The sequence below is a fragment of the Phodopus roborovskii genome, unplaced genomic scaffold (genome assembly GCF_943737965.1).
Source record: "Phodopus roborovskii unplaced genomic scaffold, PHOROB, whole genome shotgun sequence".
Taxonomy (NCBI): domain Eukaryota; kingdom Metazoa; phylum Chordata; class Mammalia; order Rodentia; family Cricetidae; genus Phodopus; species Phodopus roborovskii.
The window spans coordinates 1,985,835-2,008,279 of NW_026126487.1; the positions used below are offsets into that span (position 1 = coordinate 1,985,835).

The 22,445-nt window shown below is 37.6% G+C and overlaps 1 protein-coding gene across 1 annotated transcript in view; it reads left to right on the forward strand.

Annotated features, from left to right (window-relative positions):
- Positions 1–22,445, forward strand: part of Chd9 (chromodomain helicase DNA binding protein 9) — a 224,822-nt gene that overhangs the window by 87,703 nt on the left and 114,674 nt on the right. The window contains exon 2 of the mRNA XM_051195107.1: positions 6,958–8,576. Coding sequence (XP_051051064.1) covers positions 7,122–8,576 — 1,455 coding nt within the window. The 5' untranslated portion in view covers positions 6,958–7,121. The remainder of the gene's footprint in view (positions 1–6,957; positions 8,577–22,445) is intronic.

The following is a 22,445-nucleotide window of genomic DNA, read 5'->3' on the forward strand; positions in this document are numbered from 1 at the left end:
GCTCTTGGGTCCCTTGGGACCAAAGTTAAAGACAGGTGTGAGCCATCTGATGTGGACTTACAGACTCAGGTCCTCTGTAAGAGCAGTACATGGCTCTTAATAGCCAAGTCATCTGCCTAGTGCTCAAGTGTTGGTTAGTTGTCCCAGGGGAGCAGAGCTGAATCAATAAGCATACTTGAAGTCATTTAATGACACAGACCTCTATTTGGGACTGGCATCAAGAGCCCAGCTTTCATGTTAGTGTGTATGTCCTTCACTTTGTCCCCAAGTGAAATAAGTTACATCATATTTCCTCTTATGAGGGTCATGTAGATTACTAAAAATATTGAATACTTAGGACTTTTCCAGCTAGATATGATGTGTCCAAGAACTAATCATTTCTGCCATACTATTTGACGTATGTGTTGTTGTTGTTGTGTAAATGTACACTTGATCTTAGTGAAGAGACTGAGAAACAACAGCACTGTAAATAGTAACAGTACTGATGGGCAGGGAATTTACTTTGCTAGGAGAAGGTAATGAAACCAGTAAGACGCTAAGTTGGTGTGGCCCAGCCTGACTCCGCTTGCCTAGCATCTTTTTCCTCACAAAAACTTACCATCTTGACATAAACAAAGCATTCTTAGTGCACATAGTAATCATGCAGGGTATACTTGGGTCAGATACCAGGAACAGAAATTAAGGAAGACCACTAGGGGAGTGAAGAAATGAAAAATTGGCTAACAACAGGGAAATTTGTTTTGTATTTCCACCCCCACCCTGGTTTTCTGAGACAGAATTTCAGTTTGTAGCTCAGGCAGCAGTACTCTACTCAGACTCCCTGAGAACAGGAATCATGGGTATGCACTACCTGGCTAGCTAATTTTTGAAGTTTAAAACTTTGATTGAGTAAAATGATCAAATGATCACAGTAGTTCAACCCCAGCTTACTTTGAAAAGAATTTTTACCTTGTGTCATTTTAAAACTTAAAATTTTTTTTTTTATTCAAGTGTGTGTGCATTTTGTTAGAGTCTTCCCCCACCCCCAAAGAAACAGGGTTTCTCTGTGTAGCTCTGGCTGCCCTGGAACTCACTATAGATCTGGCTGGCCTTGAACTCACAGAGATCCACTGGCCTCATTCCCTCACCTCCCATGCTGGGATTAAAGACATGTACCACCACTGCCAGGCTAGAATCTTCTTATGTATGTGTAGCTTCCCTAGAACTTGCTCATAGGCTGTCTTTGAGCTCACAAATGTTTGCCTGCCTCTCTCCCTTTTGCTAAGACTAAAGGCATGTATCCCTATACCTGGCTTAAAGTGGAATTAATTTTTCTAGCCCAAAGAAGAATGAAGTTATATTGTTTTAGAAAAACAAGGAAGGAGGCTGCATGTGCACGGGGTGATATGCTTAAGTAAAGTTTATACTTTTATGACCTTATGGTGCCTTGTATCATTTAAGATACTATTTAAAATAATTTTAGTGATGTACTTTACATACTATATGATTTAATCTATTTAAGTGAACAATTCACTGGCTTTTTCATCCCTCTTTTTAAGTTCTATTACTTATGTTTGTCTAAACATGTGTATATAAATGTGGTGTGTGTGTGTGTGTGGTTTCATATATGTGCCGTACTTAACAGCAAGCAATTTTATCTGCCAAGACATCTCATTGGCCTCATTCTTTCCACTCCTTTTTTTTTTAATTTCAAAGATTTATTTTTATTTATGTGTATGTTTCTATGAATATATGTCACATTTGTCATGTGTCCATGGAGGCCAAAGACAGCATCAGGTCAGTCTCTGAACTGGAGTTAATAGGCTGTTGTGAGTCACCCAGACACAGGTCCTCTGGAGGAGGATTGAGTACTCTTTTTGCTGAGCCATCTTTCCAGGCCTTCTTCCTCCTTTCTAATGACGTCTTTTTCTTTAGTCTAGGCTGGCTTCCAACTTATGATTCTTTAGATTTACAGGTGTGCAACATCACATCTGGAAGTGGTTTCTAGTAATAACAGAGTTGTTTTGTTCTTTGCTTTGTTTGTTTGTTTGAGACAGGGTTTCTCTGTAGCTTAGGAGCCTGTCCTGGAGTTGGCTCTATAGAGCAGGCTGGCCTCTAACTCACAGAGATTCACCTGTCTCTACCTGTTGAGTGCCGGATTTAAAGGTGTGTGACACCACTGCCCTGGCATTCACAGAGTTGTTTAAGTATCCCTGGAATCATTTTAAAACATTTTAGCACCTCAAAAAGAAGCCCCATAACCTATGGCCAGCATTCATTACTCATCAGTCTTGCCACACATCTACCCTGCCTTCAGCTTTATAACCACTAATTTAATCTACTACTGGTTGCCAGCCAGGGATAAATATTTAGACTGTCTCAAAAAAAAAAAAAAAAAAAAAAAAAAAAAAAAAAGGGTGGGGGTGGGCAGGCAAGTAAACCTCTGTTATGGTATTCTCCCACAGTTAAGATAGGAGTTATGAGTCAGACCTTTCATTTTTGTAAGATTTTTAGTTTTACAATACTGGGAATTGAACCCAGGCCCTCATTCATTCTATAAAAGAATTCTACCACAGACTAATTTTATTTTGAGAAAGGGTCTCAGCAAGTCACACAGGTTGCTTTGATCTTAATCTGTAGCTCAGGCTGGCTGATCTTGAAGTTGTGATCTTCTAGCTTCAGTCTACAAGTATCTGTGAGTTTAAGCCAATACCACCAGGTCCAGCCCACTTCTTTTTATTACTGAGTAATTCTCCATTATACTAAAATACCATGCTTTGTTTATCTACTTATCAGTTGCTAGACAGTTATTTCCCCTTTTGGTATTGTGAATAAAATACTGCACTGGGCATTGGACATGCAACTTCGTGTTATAATTCCCTGTTTTCAATTCCATTGGTATTTACCAAGAAGTGGAATTACTAAACTACATGAAAATTGTATTTTTACATCACTCACACATGTGTAAGTTCAACTGTTCTCTCTTCCCCTCTTTTTTTCTCATCCACTCTTGCATGCAATTATTTTTCTTGGTGTTTTTACTTTTTCATTCTAAAGGGTATACAATGATCTTATTTTATGGTTTTGATTTATAGTTCTGTGGTAATTAATGAGGTTGGATATTTTTCATTGTTACTAGAGATTTTTATACCTTTGGAGAAGTATCCAGATTTCTTTCCAGTAACTTGTTGAAAATGTTTTACATGTTTTAGATATAAATTCTTACATGTTCTAGATATAAGGTATTTTTTGTTAGTTTGTTTTTTAAGATGGGGTTTTTCTGTATAACCCTGGCTGTCCTGAAACTCATTCTGCTTACCAGGCTGGCCTTGAAGTCAGAGATCTACCTGCCTCTGCCTCCTGAGTCCTGGGATTACAGAGGAGTGTCACAGCCACCACCACTGCCAGACTAGATGTAAGTTCTTTATCAGATACATGATTATAAATTTTCTCCCCATGGGTGGTTTGTCTTCTCGCTTAGTTTCTGGTTTTTGTTTGTTTGACAAGGTTTCATGTAGCTTACATTGGCCAGCTAACTATGTGGCCAAGAATGGCTTTGAATTTTTGATCCTCCTGCCTCCTTCTCCCAAATGCTAGAATTGCAGGCATGTGCCCCCACATCCCACACTTCATGCTTTCCTCTCTCTTTTCCCCACTCCCTTCCCCTCTCCTCTGCTGTCCTCCATTCACTGTCCTCTCCTTCATTTTCTTCTAGTTTTTGAGACAAGGTTTTGTGTATCCCAGGCTGGGCTTGAACTCACACTTGTCCTCACCTCTGAAGTGTTGTTAATTCAGGCATGTGCCCACAAGCCCAGGTATCTCTTTAGTATACCACAGGTTGTTTCTTTTCCTCCTAGGATACAGCTGAGAGGCAGGGTCCTGAGGGTTGGAATTTACTCATTTGTAGCACAAAAAAATAAAAGATCCAGAGACAGATATTGGGGTTCAAGCTGAAAATCAGAGAAGCAAAGAAGCCAGCCACTAGCTCTTATCTCTGCTCAGACCAAAAGAACAATCCTCAAACTGCTCCCGGCTTCACTGCTCCTCAGATTCACTCAGACTGCTATGCTCTTCTTAACTTGGCTAGAGACTAATGCCAACTGGATGTCGCTCTCTACCTTTTATACCTATCAAATCCTATGATTAAAGGTGTAAGCTCTGATTCACTCTGTGGTAACCCAGAATAGTCTTGGATTTAGAGATCTGTCTGCCTCTTAATCCTGAGTCCTGGAATTAAAGATGTGTATCACCACTGCCTGATCTCTGTAGCCTGTGGCTGGCTTTGCTTTTTGAATCCTCAGGCAAGCTTTCCTAAATCATAAAAAATATATCACCACAAGTCATTGGTGAGAATGTGGCCTTTAGAAGATAGTCTGGCAGCTCTTTAAGGTAGCCTTTGAAGCACAAACATTTTTACTTTTATTTATTTTTGAGACAGTCTCTCACTAGGTTACCACAGCTGGCCTTGAACTCACAATCCTCCTATCTCAGTGTCTGAGTAGATGGTGCTATATATTTCAACACCACACTGGTTGTTTGTGGGGTTTTGGTTTTCTTTTTTGAGACAGATCTCACCAAGTAACTCTCTCTAGTTTTCCTGGAACTCACTCTGCAGACCAGGCTGGTCTTGAAATCACAGAGATCCTCATGCGCCTATATCCTGAGTACTGGGATTACAGGCGTGTTCCCCAACACTGGGTTTTTAATTCTAATGTGTAGCTTATAAACTTTTCATATCAAAACTTTTAATTTTGCTGAAGTAAAAACTAGGTTTTCTTCTGACTAGTACTATAGGAGTATTTTGCAGCAAGTATTAGAGTAAATTTTAATGTATAATACAATGACATTGTAAAGCTACACAATAATATGTTTTTTCTGTTTTTATTATGTTTGCTTTTCCTAAAATAAAGTTAAAGATGAGTAAATTGTTGTTAGCTATTATTTCCATTTTTCTCATTATTTATGCCTAGTGAATAATTTTCTATTCTGCAGTAAAAGGGACAACTTTAGTATCTCCAAAACTTTTCCTTCACCATATTTTATTTCATCCCATTTTTACAGTATAGTTTTCTCTAGTTAATTAAGATTATTGAGAAGTATTTTATATTCCAAATGCTTGTTTTTGTTTTGAGATAAGGTTTTATACTGTAGTGCAGGATGTCCTTGGAAACTCACTCTGTAGTCTAGGCTGTCTGAACTGGATTTTCCTGCCTTAACCATCCATGTTCCTGCAGTGTAGGCATATACACTGCCAGGATATGGCTACATGTTGTTTATCAAAGCATAAGATACTGTTTTGATTGATGATACATTAATATCTAGCTATAATTTATCCAAATTTGGTAGTTATTTCTCAAAAATTAAAAAAAATTCTATAATAGTTTAGTAGAGATTTTATTTAGAAAATTTATTTCTTAATACTTATCCCCCAAAATAGAAGTTCTGAAAAAGTTTGTTACCACTTTAGTAATTTTTAAATGAACTAATATATATAGGAAGAAATACCTTCATTTGTGATTATGTGTGTCTGTGTATGTGTATGTATGTATGTGTGTGTGCAAAATAAAAACATTAGATCCATATTAAAAAATTTTTGGGAATGATTCAAGCCTGGAACAATAATGATTACCGTTTTAGTATTAGGAAGTAACCAGGTATTAGATCACTTTTACATCTCACTGTTATATATATGTGTGTGTGTTCGTGAATACTTGGCCATTAGTATCCTAAGGTTTTATATCAAAGAAACTACCACATGCAAATTAAAAACATGCTGAAGAAACAAATTATACCTTCTAGTTCATTCTTGCTTGAATTCAACTAATGATATAATATGATATCCATTTATTTTGTATTGTATCTGGTATTTTAAGCTACCTAGACATGATGTATAATATCATGTGTGCTAAGGTTATATGAAAAACTAGACTATTGATATAAGAGACTGGAACATCCATGATCTTGTTTCTTTGGGAGTTTTAGAATCAGTCTTCCTCATGTATCCAGGAGCAACTGTGTATGCATACATTTAATTATCACTATCTACATAAGTATAAACTTTTATTTATTTGCTTTTTTGAAAGAGTTTCTCTGTGTAACTCTGGCTATCCTGGAACTTGCTTTGTAAACCAGGCTTGCCTCAAACTAAGAGAGATCTTCCTGCCTCTGCCTCCTAAGTGCTGGGAATAAAGGCATAAGCCTGCCAGACTTAAACTTTCTTTTTTAAAGCTTGTCATAGGGCCAGTTTATTGTTTGTTTAGCTCAGGCTCTTGTTTGTTTTCTATTTTGCTTTTGAATTGCAGCATTTGCACAATTTGGTAAATAAAATAGGAACCATGTATATTCCTAATGATTCAGTATTTTCTCTAGAGATGGAGTAATGAATACAACTGATTTCATTCACAGATTCCTAAGTCCTTTGCTATTAGGATGATTTTCCATGGTAGTTAAGCAAAGGTACCATGTGTACTATGTGAGGGTATGTTCCAGCATACTTCACAGCACATCCCAACCAAATTCATTCTATTCTGGATTACCTCATGGTATCTTGAAAATTGTGCTTCTGGTATTTCTGCATATACCCCATGGAACCTAGATCAGGTGATCATAGTCTACTTACTAACCCAAACATCTGCCACTAGCGCTCTTGAACATATAATATTTTAAGGGCAGTGCCTAGTTATTGTAATCATTTCTAAAAGTGCTGTGAGTTGTAGATATTTCATGCTGTAGTGTGACACACTGTTATTCCTAGGGGTTACTTTACATTTTTTTTTGTTATAATATATGTACTTCAGAGTAAAGTAACATGCATTTTTACTTTTAAATAGTTTTGTCCCCCACAGAAGCCTGTTTTCCTCTGTATAGAATATTAATGACCTATTTGCAATGAATTATCTATCATACACAAAGTACTATGTGTTTTATTTATATGTTTAATGAATACTACCAAATTTAAATTTTTTTTTTCTTTCCTAGGATTCTGACACTTCATGACATGTCATTACATAGAGCAATAATGAACACTGGCCTGTTTTGGATTAGTTGATGACCCTCAGAAATGATACAGTCCTGTTTGCCACAGAGAACCTGAACATAGTCTGTTTAGGGTGAACGACTCAAATTGTCACTGAAGTTTCAAAATGACAGACCCAATGATGGATTTTTTTGATGATACTAATCTTTTTGGTGAGACCTTAGAAGGCCTGTCAGATGATGCGTTTGTCCATCCGGGACCTGTTTCACTAGTGGATGAATTGAACTTGGGTGCAGAGTTTGAGCCTTTGCACATAGATTCACTAAACCATGTTCAAGGCACTCCCACACATCAGAAGATGACAGATTTTGATCAGTTAAATCAGTTTGACTCAATGAAATTTCATCAAGTTAATCAGTCTTTTGGCAGCCCAGCTGAACATGTATTGTCTCCACACTCTCAATTTCATTGCTCTCCAGTCCATCCCCAAAACCAAGCCAATGGTTTGTTTCAAGATGTAGCAGATGGCAGTCCAATGTGGGGTCATCAGACAGCCTCTGGCCTTTCTAATCAAAATGGATCTCCTTTTCATCAACAAGGACATTCACACTCTCTACATCAGAATAAGAGTTTTGTGGTGCACCATGACTTTGCCTTATTTCAGGCCAGTGAACATCAGACACAGTGTACTTCACTTCGCTCACAACAAAACAGAAGTAATATTAATCCAGGGCAAAATTCTCTTGGCCAGTCTAAAAATTTTATAGACGTTAATGTTTCTGGTCCCCACAGAGTTAATGCTCACCACCCACCACATATAACTAACGCCTCCTCTCCCCAACAGTCTCTTTCAGTGCACTTTTCTCAAGCAGCAAATCCCCCAGTACACTTCCTCAAGTGTGGCAGTCATCAGGAAGGAAACTTTAACAGACCTTCTCCAAGTATGACTTCCTGTTCTGTCAGCAATGCACAGCAGTTTCCTGCACATTACTCCTTCTCCAGTGGTCATGTGTCACCAAGCAGTCTCCTTCAGTCATCTGCAGTTCTTGCACCTAGTCATACAAATCAGGCTTTATCTGATTTTGCTGGAAATAACTCCTTTTCACCTCACAGAGGAATTAAGCAAGAATCTGCTCAGCATATTCTAAACTCCACTCCATCATTAAATTCAAATAATTTTCAAATTTTACATTCGTCACATCCTCAGGGTAATTATAGCAATTCAAAATTATCTCCTGTGCACATGAACTTCCCAGATCCTGTTGACTCAGGACCTCCAATGGGTCATTTCAACGACCATGTGGAAACTAATGGTTTTTCATCTTTAGAAGAGAATTTACTTCATCAAGTGGAATCTCATACAGAACCATTTACAGGACTTGACCCAGAGGACCTCCTTCAAGAGGGTCTCCTCCCTCAATTTGATGAATCAACATTTGGACAAGATAATTCAAATCATGTTTTAGATCATGACTTTGATCGGCAGTTTACTTCACATCTTATAGCGCGACCTTCTGACATGGCTCAAACTCAGCTGCAATATCAGGCTCGGAGTTGGCCTTCCTCATTGTCTAATCATCAGCATTTACATAGCAGAAATCATCTATGTTTACAGCGACAGGTATGTAGCTTTCTTCTTTTTATTGACAATTTGAGGGTAAGTAGGCTTCTTTTCAATTAATTTTAAATGAGACTTATTCAGGATTTCTTAAAGTCAGTAGTATATTGAGTGGATATTTTGACAGGTTTATCTTGCTATTAAAATCATATTAGAAACAATTCTTTGTATTTTGGAACTGTAAGTTTTAATGTCTTGTTGCTTTTGTGTTTACTTTTAACAGGTTATTTTATTAAAATTAAACTATGACCATTAATAAAAAACAACAGTCTGGAGATGTTTTAGGATGAATATGATTGGCACAGTATTGGTATTCCTATACAGGCTCATACAGATTTATCAGCAAACCTAACATCTCTCTGATCACTGGGCAAAACAGAGAGGAGGAAACTTAGTAAACAGGCACTATGGAGTTCACCTCTGTAAGCTTAGCTTCCAGCTGGCTGAGGCAGAGTTGCAAGTTTAGGCTAGTTTGGGTACATTTGGGAAAGCTGTGGAGAAACAAAACACCCATCAAAAACCCAGGAAATTAAAAAAAAAATTGTAAAGTCAAGGTAATGTGGGATTTTAGTTAAAAGTCAGTGTGCTGAAAAAGTAATAAAATGTAGAACATTTGTTTCCTTCATTAGAAACAATTTTTGAATGTTCATGCTTTCAAAAAAAATGCCTTCACATTTATCAATTTATTCTGTGAGTGAATGTATGAGGAAGCTTGCATGCCGAGGTGTGTGTAGCGGTTGGGACTCTGTATCTGGGTTCTGGGATCAAATTTGTATTACCAGGCTTGTCAGCAGGTACCCATACCTACTGAGCCATCTCATCAGTCCTAATGTTCACGCTTAATGCTGGCATATTTGTGGGGAAGTTAGCAATGTGCATGGCTTTATTAACTGATAGAATCTTTTGAAAACATTTTGACACAAACATAGCAAAAGTAATATATCCAAAAATGTATTTGTAAAATGTATTTTTTTATTTTATGTGTATGAGTGCTTTGCTTGCATGCATGTTATGTACCCTGTACTTGCCCAGTGCCCACAGAGGCTAGAAGTTGTTGGATCCCCTTGGGCTGGAGTTATAGATGGTGATGAGATATCATGTAGATGCTGGAAATTGAGAACGAGTCACCTGGAAGAGCAGCAGTTTTTAACTGCTGAGCCATCTCTCTAGCCCCCAAACATATCTCATGTGGAGACATCACATCTTATTATCACATACTAATTTAATATATTACTATCACCAAGAAAATGTTAATGATGCCCCAGGAATAAGATATTAAGTCCAAATTATGATCACAGTAAAATAGTTCAGACTAGTGGTACCAGATTCTGCATTATATTCTTAGCTCCTCATACTTCAGATGTGTGACTTTGAGCTAGTTATATAATTTCTGTATTTCTCTTTTTTCTCATTTCTATATAGATTTATTTATAGCCAGGTATGGTGGCCTACAGTTTTAATCCCAGAGGCAGGCAGATCTCTTGAGCCCAGCTTGGTCTACAGAGCAAGTTCCAGGACAGCCAAGACTACACAGAAAAACTCTTGTCTTGAAAAACAAAACAAAAACAAAAGGAGATTTATTTATGTGAGTGTATGCTCTCAGAGGCCAGAGGGGCTTATATCAGTTTGTGGCATCACAGACATTTACAAGCCACCTGAGATGGGTGCTGATATCTGAATTTGGGTTTTTTGATAGAGCAACAAGTACTCTTAATCCCTGAGCTTTCTCTCCAGCCTGTTTGCTGATCTTTAAAGTATAAAATAGTGAGCTGGGTTATAGTGGCTTTTGCCTTTAATTCCAGCCTTTAAGACACAGAGGCCTGGTCCACATAGAGTTTCAGGATAACCATCTCTACACCTGTCTTTAAAACATATATGTGTGTATAATATATAAAATAGCAATATCATCTATATAGTACATGTTGGAAAAGATTAACAAAAGATTTGAAAATTCTTGGAACTCTTATAGGTAGGTACTTAAATGCCTTTCTAACTGTACTTTTTTATACTAGTATCCTAATATGCAAATGAAAATATAAATGCAAATGAAATAGGTTGTTTAAAGGTAATACATTTGTACTTTTTTCTACCTATATTCTGTAATTTTTGTCATGTGAGAATATTGCTCTTTTGACAAAAACATTAAATACAATATTTTATGAAATCTTACTAAATTATTTATGATTTTTTTTTTGAGACAAGGCCTCATTCTGTGTAGCCTGGTTAACCTGGAACTCATTATGTAAAACATGCTGGCCTTGAACTCATATATATCTGGCTCTGCCAAGTAAAATGTTCCAATATTTTTCCTATAAGAATGAGTATACAATGAAATACTATGGATTTTGTTTGTTTGTTGTTTGTTTGTTTTTGAGAACAAATCTTATGTTTTATAGACTGGCCTCAACATCAAACTCCCTGTAGATGATCTTGAATGTCTGATCTCCTTGCTTCTATATCTTGAGTGCTAGAATTACAAAACCTTAGCATCACACCTTGTTAATATGTCCTGGTTATTATATCAACTAATGTACCTGGTTAATGTTTAGAGGATCAACACAGGGCATGATAGGCAAGTAGTCTACCACTGTGCTTTACCCTTAGCTCTCTTTTTATTTCTCATTTCAAGACAGATTTTTGTTTGTTCTTATTTGTTTTAAACAGGATCTCTCTATATCATCTTGGCTAACCTGTAACCCAGATGTCAGTGATCTGATTGCCTCTGCCTCTCAAGTGCTAAGATTAAAGGAGTGAGCTACTACACCTGGCTCACTAAGTTGCTTAGGTTGGTTTTGAACTAACTCTAGGCTAGGCAGGCTGTAAATTTACAATCCTTCTGCCTCAGCTTCCCAAGTATCTAGGATTACAAACTTTTGCCACCAAGCCCAGCTTTGTTTTATTTTAAAAAACATTTCACCATACTGTTTTTTAAAAAAATTTTTATAACACATATCTTAATTACACATAACAGGAAACTTTGTTATGACCTTTTCCCACTATGTATGTATGTGTGTGTGTGTGTGTGTGTGTGTGTGTGTGTGTGTCTGTATGTGCATTTGCTTGTATATATGTATATACACATATATGTATATGTTATATATTCATTGTTGTGCATATCTTGTATTTTGATTATATTAACACACTCTGTATTTTCTTGTTTACCACTATTCCCCTTCCAACCAGTCTCCCTGTTCCTTTCCTTTGTTCTGTGGCCTAATGATTTTCATTAGCATTGCTTACAGGAGTATGGGTGAGAGACTATTTACCAAGACTTGAACACCTGGCTAGTGTAGCTATAACAATGATAAAAATGTCTCTCCCTCCCTAGTAACTGCCCATAGATTCTCAGAGAGGAGCAGTACCTGTGAACCTCTCCAGCCTCTGTGACTGGATGTTTGTGATGGATCTAATCTTGTACAGGTTTTGAAGATGTAATCACAGCTACAGTAGATGTGTCATGCCCAGGAGACATTCCACAACAGCCCCCTTCCCTCCACTGTGACAATGTGTATGCTTCCTCTTGTAAAATGTTCTCTGAGCCTTGGCAATACAGAGGTCCTGTTTAGGGTGGAATGTTCAGCATTCACTTTTCCTCAGCACTTTGGCCAGTAGTTACTTAATTGCTGTCCCACAAAAATACTGCTTCTTTGACTTAACACTGACAGCAGCTGTAATCTAATGGCATGAATAGGATTACTTAGAAGGCATTTTGGTAGGCATATCATATCCACTTAGGAAACAACAGCAGTAGTTTCCTCAATGGGTCTAGGCCTTCCCAGCTGTAGGCTCTTTGACTAGGCTTACGGTACCAGATGTGGGAAATCTCCAGGCTAATGACAGGGGTTGCATATCCTCACGACAGACTTGTCACTGTTGCACCAGTGGCACAGCTTGCTTGGCAAATAAGGATAGCATACAGCTATAAAAAATTGTTGATGACAGTTCTCTCCCAGCAGTCTGCATGTCACTTTCTACTATGAGGGAAACTTTTCGGGGGGTGGGGGGGCACTTCCAGATCAGGTCTGGCTTGATGTTTCTATGTTCTGCAACCAGGGTATCTACACACAGCTTTTGAAATGTCTAAGACAGATGTACCAAAACTATACTTGGGTATACTTAAAAGGTACAAAGTTATCTTCCATTCTACTTATTGAGTGTTAGGATTTTGCTCCCTCTACTGGAGGGAGGGTCAAGCATGTTAGTCAGAGGGACCCTGGAGAACTTCTCCAGTAGCAGAATTTAGGTTCATTTAGCTTGTATATAGCTTTTTACTATCTTTGTCTAAATGCTTTGCTCAATGTATAATTAAATTATGAACCATTAAATTTATTTACTTTTTGCTTGCTTTTGTTTTCTAAGAGCTAACATGTTTTAGTTTTCCTTTTGTGTTCAAATTCATGTTTTTCTAAAAATGTTTCTAGGTTTGAAAGTAGTAAGGATTTTCTTCTATGGATTTGCAAGGTCATATAGATAAGTGGTATAGCCTCCATTGCTAGCATATAAACATATAGACATTGAAGAGAAATTCCTTTTTATTGTTATTTTGGTTTTTTTTTTTTTTTTTTTTTTTTTCCCCTCAAGACAGGGTTTCCCTATGTAATAGCCCCAGCTGTCCTGAAACTCTGTAAACCAGGTTGGCCTGGAACTCACATAGATCCACCTGTCTCTGACTCCCAATTGTTGTGATTAAGGGTCTGCACTACTACTATTAGGCAAGATAAATTCACTTAAAACTTCATTTGTAAATCATCTTAGGGCCTGGAGAGATGGCTCCGTGGTTAAGACAACATAATGTTTGTGCAGAGAACCCAAGTTCTATTTCAATCACTCACTTCAGACAGCTCACAGGTCCTTGTAACTCCAGTTCCAGGGGATCTACCACCCTCTGTCCCCCACACTCAAATGCAGATATGTACACATACATACAAATTAATAAACAATTTTCTTTTTTTTTTTTTTTTTTTTTTTTTTTTTTTTTTTTTTTTTTTTTTTTTGAGCAGGGTTCCTTTGTGTGGCCCTAGCTGTCCTGGAGCTCTGTAAACCAGGGTGACCTGGAAACTGTGAGAGAGATCCACCTGCCTCTGCCTCCTGAGTGCAGGGATTCACCATCTCCTGGCTAATGAAAAATATTTTTAAAATTATTATCTTGATCTGTACTGATAAACAAATGAAGTTTAAAAGCTACTAACCTTTTTTTCTCTATAAAAATAATGTTCAAAACTTTGCAAAGGCAATTAATTTGGAACATGTTTTTATTTTTTAAAAAGTATGTGTATGGGTGTTGTACCTGCACACATGTCTGTGTACTATTTGTGTTCTTGGTGCCTAAGGAAACCAGAATTGGGCATCATTCCTTTGGAACATGGTTGTGAGCTCATAAGTGGGTTCTGAGAATCAAACCTGGGTCCTTAACTCACTGGGCCATCTCAGCAGCTTTGTTTGTTTGATTTTGGTTTTTTATTTTTTTATTTTTTATTTTTCTTGAGATAGGGTTTCTCTGCATAACCTTGGGTGTCCTGGAACTCATTCTGTAGACCAGACTAGAGAACTCAGAGATCTCCCTTCCTCTACTTCCCAAGTGCTGGGATTAAAGATATGTGCTCTCATCACCCAGTTTAAATCAGGTGTTTTTTTTTTTCATTTCGTTTTGTTTTGTTTTGTTTTTTTTAGCTCTATCTCTTGTAATAATTTTGTTTTAGACTAGACTACCAAGCAGTATTACAGAAGTTTGGAGACTTTAAAAAAAATGAGTGCTTTTTTTTTCTGTTTATCATAATTAATTCTGATGTAATCCTGGTGAGATGATGTAGTAGATAAAAGCATGTGCTGCACATGTCTGTTCACCTGAGTTTGAAACAGACTCCCCAAAGTTGCTCTGCATGTATGCCCTATGGTGCACAGTCATGCACACATACCAATAAATAAAAAAAAAATCTGAAATAAATCTTGTATCCTAGGCAACATATTGTTTGATCTACTTTCTGAAAAGTCAGTGGTGGTACTTCATTTATTTACAATACATTGACAAGAATGCTGCCTTTTTTTTTTTTTTTTTTTTTTTTTCTTTTTTGAGATGGGTTTTTTTTTTTTTTTTTTTTTTTTTTCCTCTGTGTAGCACTGGTTGTCCTGTCTGTAGACCAGGCTGACCTTGAACACAGAGATCCACCTGTCTCTGCCTCTTGAGTGCTGGGACTAAAAAGCATGCACCTCCACTGCTGAGCTGAGAAACAGTAAATGTTTCAAAATCATTTCTAAGCTTTGCCTTTGCTATTCCTTCAAGAGCAATCTTCTAGACAAATGTCAAATAGCTTAGCATTCTTTGAGGTTTGTATGCATTGTCAAAAACAGTGAGGATGGCTACATTTGTCTCTAGAATTTTATTTAATTTGTTGTTGTTGTTATAACAAGGTCTCACTATTATCATGACTGGCCTGGAACTGTATGTGTACCAGGAGGTCTCAAACTTCTGGTGGGACCTGCCTCTGCCTCCCCAGTGCTGGGATTAAAGGTTTGTGTGCCACCAACCTTATTTGCCATTTGAAACAGAGAAAAAAAGCAAGGAAGGATGTCTGAATATAGGTCAGTGGGGGAAAAGGGCAGGAGAAAGCACAGCAAGTGTCCCAAGTGACTGTTTACAACATTGTAAGCAGAGGATAATGCTGACGTAATAACACTCTAAAGTTTTAAAAACAAACCAACAGCCTCTTTTATGCTGTTTTGTATATCTTTCATTTTTATCTTTGCAAAGTGAAAATGTGTAAGCTCAGTGTTTGTAAATTAAATTCAGCATGCAAATTCTGTAGCAATGAGACTGAGAGTGGATTACTTGCCACAAAACAAGAAACACTGGTTTATATATGTGCATACATATGTATGTACAATCTGATAATTTATATAACATAATATAATACATATTATATAAGTACAATAAATATAAACATGTTATATATGATATATTATGATAATTTCTTAACTTTGCTTAATTCTTTGATTTCCCCCCCTCCTCTTAAGCTACAGAGATACTGCTTAAACACTTTAAAAAGTTCTTAATAGGTTGGGTTGCCCATGCAAGGCACATTTTTAACATAATATTTTCCTAATGAAATTATGTTTTGTTTTTCAAGACAGGGTTTCTTTGTGTAATAGCCCTGTAGTCCTGGATGTCCTGGAAATCAAAGTGTAGACCTGGCTGGCCTTGAACTCCCAGAGATCCACCTGCCTCTGTCTCCTGAGTGCTGGGATTAAAGGCATGTGGCCACTAAACCTGGCTTTTCTGATAAATTTAATACAAGATTGTAACAATAGAGTTGGATTATATAGAAGACAAATATGTAAAAAAAATATTGTCACATGTGATATGGAGTAGATATGGGGCATTGGGGTATGACTGTGTTTAGGAATTCTGAGCAAATTTGGATTAGTGATAGACTGCCTCAAAAAGGAAGAAAGAGGAGAAGGAAGGAGCAGGAAAAGAATGAAATTAAGTACTTGTGAGGTATTAAGAAAGATATCCACTATGGATACTTTGTTATAAGTATCCAGGAAGGTCTGTTGAAGGGACAATTTTGCAATTGTAAGAGACAAAGTTAGAAGATAAGCCTTTCTGTTGACACTTTGTTACATAAGTGTCCAGCAAGGCAGCAGCTCTCGTGTGTTGTGCATATTGGCCTGGAATTTAAGATACAGATCTAGATGGCCTCTCCTTGCCTCTGTCTGTCTTCTAAATAGGGAGGCACCAGGGAATCTTGCTAAGAAAATGTAATAGCTAACAGAGCAGTAATGGGCAAGTGTGCTATATATAAAATATTTGACATACATTAACACATTGGGCCATCACAATGAACATTTTATTTGAATTTGATCATTTGCTCTAATTTACATGGGAAGAAACTGAGGTTTAGAAAAGGTAACAAATAACTAGGTACATAGTAAGCAGTAAAGGTTAATTCAACCCCACCTAATTTAACTTCATTATCACTTTATATTAATGCATTATACTATATAACAATACAATGCTAAATTTTTCATCATCTTCCCATTTAAAGGCAACATTACTAGTGCTAGGGAGATGACGTAATGGGTATGAACACTTGCTGTGCAAGGCAGAGGGCCTAAGTTCAGATCCTCATCACCCAAAAGCCAGGTGTGCTGTTGCACTAACTCCTGCACTGTGAGGGGCAGAGATGGGAAGATTGCTGGGACTTTTTGGCCAGCCAGTCCAAGCAAAAGATGCTGAGCCCCAAGGTTAGTGAAACACTGTCTGGAGAAAATAAGGTGGGGAGTGATAAAGTAGGTAATTCAGTGTGCTTTGGTCTCTACCAGTGGGTAGGCAGAAGGGCAGGAGGGCACACATATACCATACTGTTGAGAGCCGTCAATTATAGAAGGCCATGGATTTCTTCAGGTAGTGTTGGTAATATACTATCCATTAGCAGAAAGAGAAAAATCCCAAGGGAAGAAAAACAAAAAAACTTAGAAGATTATGTGTAACATAACACCAAATGTGCCAATGGTAAACACAGTAATTATCTTTAGATATATATTTAAAGGACTTTTGAATGCCAGAATGAGACCTAGCAAGCAGAACTGAGATTATGTGTGTAGTATATGGGAGAAGTTTCCAATGAAGTTTTTTTTTTTTTTACTCAAGAAGAGGAAGTGGAATAATTGCCCAGAATTTTCAAATTTGTAATATTCTCACTGTAATTTTAGGACATCTTATGGAATATATCATTTATAGTCTGTTTAGCTTCTCAGTAGCAATTACAATACTCTGATTCTTAGTTAAAGTAGGACATTTCAATCTAGAAGATTTGACGGAAATATCAAAATCAAGCATTAATCCTCTAACTGTAGGTAAATTCCTAGACAGTTTCTATTTTGGACTTTGGCTTACTCAAATAATCAAGATTTTTTTTTTTTTTACAAGAGCACATAGCTGTTTTCTATAGTGAGATATGACTGACTAGGTTTGTCTAGTTGGGTCAGTAATCTCAAAGAAATATTTTACTCTGTGGTATGTTGGTATTGCTCTAGGAAGACATGTCAGATATGAGTCAGGAAGCATTTATTACAGCTTTCAGTTAAGTGCACCCTGGTTAATGCTGTAGACACTATAAGCACTGCAGTGGTTCGGATGGAATGGGATTCTGGCACTCAGGAGCCACAGAATACTGAGTGTTACAGCTCTTATGGAAAGGTATTCAAGTACTTGGTAGCCAAGGAATACCACAGGTCACAGTAATTGTAGCATCTTAGAGCCCTGCTCCAGGGAGAGGCTTCCATAGTGTTAACAGCTCTGCTCTGGCAGGGGAAGGCTTCTCCAGCTAAGTTGTTACAGTTGGGCTCAGGTCCCCAGGAGTGTAATAACTCCCCTTTGCTAGGGGAAAATTTACCCAGTGAAAGTGTTAAGCACTGCTTTGCTTTAGCACAGCTCTGCTCTGGCTTTGGTGAAAAGTTGTTACTTCTCTCCTCCTCACCATTCTGGCAAAGGAAGGTCTCACCCAAACCTCATTCAAGAGATTTATTTGGAGGGAAGAATCTAGGGGAGTGACAGAGGACAGCTGGGAAGCTGAACAGGCACAGAGGTTATATAGGCTTCTTGGAGTAGAGTTTTTCCAGGGTGGGGATTGGTCAGATTTCAGTTCCTGAGCTCAGAATGGCCAGATCACCCGCTCAGAGATTGGTTGGCTTTCTCCACAGGTTTAGGGTCAGATTTGGCTCTGGTTTCAGGGCCAAAGTATGTTTTTTCACTGGTCCTTTTACCTTTTAGCCTTTTACCTCTTAATTTTAGGACCAGGTTGTATTTTTTTTCACTGGCCCTGATTCCAGGGCCAAAGTGTGTTTCTTTGGCACTGATTTCAGGGTCAGGGTGTGTTTCTTTGGTTCTTGTTGCAGTGCCAAAGTGTGTTTCTTTGGCACTGCTCAGGGTGTATTTTATTTAGCTGGCCCTTTTCCCCTATAGACCGTATCTTATGCATTGCTGCACAGAGAGTACTTTACACATCATGGAAAAAGGACAGTATTTGAACAAGTATTTACCCCTACTTGAGTATGTATTTGTATAGCCCCAAATTGACTTTTCCATGGGCTTTTTCTGTAGTCTAAAATCAAAATCAGTTAGACTGACTTATTGTCATCATTTCCTTTTGTAGGTAAAATTCTGTAATGTTTTTGCAGGTGACCAGAAATGAGAGCAATAACCATCTATGGTGAGATATTATATTTAAAACACTGTGTTACAGAGAACGGCTATAATTTATTGCCTCTAGTGTGCAAATATTTATACCATTGTTTAAATATAAGGCACTAAAATAGCTACAGATTTTGGTATTGGAGTTTTAGGAACCAATCTTCTGTAGGTTGTGCATCCCATACACTCTTGATTTAACTCATACAGCTGTGTTTCTTCATGCAGGGATTGGGCCTTAAATACAGGTAGTTAAATTGGTCATCAACCTTGTTATTTGTAAAAAAAGAGGAATAAATACTTTATTCTGTTTTGTTGTTGTTGTTTTCTCTGTATAATAGCCCTGGCTCTCCTAGAACTCACTCTGTAGACCAGGCTGGTCTCCAATTCACAGAGATCTACCTGCCTCTGTCACCCGAGGGCTGGAACTAAAGCTGTGTGCCACCACACCTGGCTTCCTCTATTCTTAACAAGTCATTTGTTCTTAAATCTTAAAAAAAAAATATTTATTTGTGTGTGTGCATATGTGTGTGTCTACCCTTGGAGGCCAGATATATCAGATCCCTCTAGAGCCGCATGATGTGGGTGCTGGGAACTAAATTCTAGTCTTTTGTACAGTCTTAAACACTGACCCATATCTCTAACTGACTGTTCTTTACAGAATGAAAAGTTTGTTTAGTACATTTAAAGATACCACAGGCTGAGCTGTAATAACAGCTAGATCTTTTAGTTTTAGAAAAGCCTCAAATTGACCAGACCTTGATACTTTTTAAAAAACATAGGAATTTGAGCTATAAGAAATAAAGCTTGCCAGGCAGTGGTGGTGCAAGCTTTTAGTCCCAGCATTAGGGAGGCAGAGGTAGGTGGATCTCTGTGAGTTTGAGGCCAAGGGCTAGTTCCAGCACAGGCTCCAAAGCTACACAGAGAAACCCTGTCTTGAAAATAAGAAAGGAAGGAAGGAAGGAAGGAAGAAATGAGGTTTTATAACATATGTCCATGGGTCTATTATAAGACATATATTTCAGGCTAGTGAGATGGCAAAGCAGGTAAGGGCACTTACCATCCTGCTTAACAGCCTGATCCCCAAAACCCTTCAGATAAAAGGGAACACCCACAGGTTGTCCTGGGACCTCTACATAAACTGCCCCCTCCATACACACAAAATTTATTGTGTGGGATTTGAACTTCACAACACCAAGGATTTTAAGTTAACATATTTATAAATATGTTATTTTGCATATATTATTTGAACTTAGGTAAGTTGCTCACAATTGCTTTATAACTCTAGTTCCAGGAGATCAGATGTCCCTAGTCTTTGTGGGCACCTGCACTCATGTGCCCACAAATATACACAAAACAGAGACACATAAATAATAAGCTGGTTTTTTTTTTTTTTAAGATTTACTTATTATGAACATAGTGTTCTGCATGCATGTTTGCCTGAACACAAGAAGAGGACATTATATAGATGGTTGTGAGCCACCATTTGGTTGCTGGGAATGGAACTCAGGACCTCTGGAAAAGCAGCCAGTGCTCTTAACCTCTGAGCCATCTCTCCAGCCCCCAATAGAAGTATTTTTAAAATATTGAAATTCTTTTCTTCCGTGTAGTAGCCATATAGACTTGAGCCAATTTATCCTTACAGACTCAGGGTCTTTCTCTATAAACAGTTATTGGCCTTCACCAGCCATGTAAAATCATTTTGCTGAGAAAAAAAATCAAGGAAAAAATCCCACTTACAATAACAAAAAAATCTAGTAATAAATGCAGTCAATAAGATGAAATATGTCATACTACTAGAATTGATACTCAGGCTGTTTATGTAAATATCTCATCCATGGCTAATCCTTCACAGATGGTTGTTTGACCAGTTGAGTCTCTGCATTAACTACTATCATCTGTAGTAAGAAGCATCTCTGAGCCAGGCATGGTGGTGTACACTTTCATCCCAGCACTCCGGAAGCAGAGGCAGGAGGAGTTCTCTGAGTTTGATGCCAGCCTGGTCTCCATAGAGAGTTCAAGAACAGCCAGGATTACACAGATCAACCCATTCTTAAAAAAAGAAAAAGAAAAAAAAAATAAAAGAAAGCAGCAACAGCTTCTCTATTCAAGGTTGAGAGCAGCACAAATCTGTGGCTGTAAGTACAGCATTTGTCCTGAGTTCATCAGGAAAGCAGTAAAATACCTTGACTTACACCTCACCCGAGTCAGAGTGCCTATTAAGAAAACAAGAAATGGCAGATGTTGGAGAGCACATGGGAAAAGGGGACCTTTATTGCTATTCTTAAGAGTGTGAAGTGGTACAGCACTGGGTCATTCTCTCAAAAAAAAACTAGTTAGAACTGTCATATGACCCAGCTCTACCTTTCCTGGGCGTATACTCAAAAGACTCCTACCACAGAGATATTGACCACGGTTAAGACACACATTCTGTATTTTACCATGAAACTTGATGCTTGTGGGTTTACATAGCTGTCCTATCTAGAAAATTGTTAGCTATTCCCTTTTTTCCTTCTTCCTTCCTTCCTTTTTTTGGGGGGGGCTTTTTGAGATAGGGTTTCTGTACATAGCTTTAGAACCTATCCTAGCACTAGGCTTGAACTCATAGGTCTGCCTGCCTCTGCCTCCTGAGTGCTGGGATTAAAGATATGCATTGCTACCACCCAGCTCCCTTCTATTCTTTTTTTTTTTTTATTTAATTTATTGTTTTACATGTCGATCCCAGTTCCCTCTCTCTTCTTACCTCCTTCTTTCCCTCTCTCCCCCCCTTACCTCCTTCTCTCCCTCTCTCACCCTCTTACCTTTTCTGCTCCCTCACATGCACCCTGACCACCCTCCCCTCCCATCCTCCCACCCCAGCTCCCTTCTATTCTTAATTGCTACATCATTAGTTAGTTTTATCATGAGAGGATTCTGAATATAATTATTTTCTTCATCATTTAATAGGATATGAAGTTTTTATTAGGCTCCTGACAAGCTGTACTACATGAATCGATCTTCAGATATTAAATTAGGCTTGTGTGCTGAAGAGAGGAACCCAAGTTCAGTTCCTTAGTACCCATATATATGGTGGCTCAAAGCATCCTTAACTGTAGTTCCAGGGTATCCAACACCCTCTTCTGGCTATGCATATACAGACATGTATGTAAACAAAACACCTATATTTATAAAAATAAATCAACACATTTATATAAAAAAAAAAACCCCAAAACTTAAAAAACAAAAAAGGAAAGTCTGTCCTTTCCCTTAAGAAAAAAAGGGGGAAGGGGGAGGGGTGGATTAGGCTTGTATTTCTAAAAATATAGTTACTTCAGTTTCTTTCCTTCTCTCCCTGCCCCTCTCCTTTCTCTTTCCTTCTATTAGTGCTTATTTTTTCATTGAGAGTTATTTGTCTCTACAGTCAACTTTAATTTAGTCTTTAATTTGTCTTATTTTGGTTTTGATCTATGATTTGCATTCATTAATTATAACTGTTTACTTTTTCTTTGGTTTTAATAAGTCATCTACATGATTGTATTAGTAAATAATGCAACTAATTAGAAAATACTTTTTTAAACCTCTGGCCATAATTTATTGCATTTGTAGGCTTTCCCTCACATTATGGCAAAGGAGATAAGTATATTTTGTTTTTAATAACTTAAAAATTAATATTGAGAATATTTCATAGCCTGACTTCCTGTGGG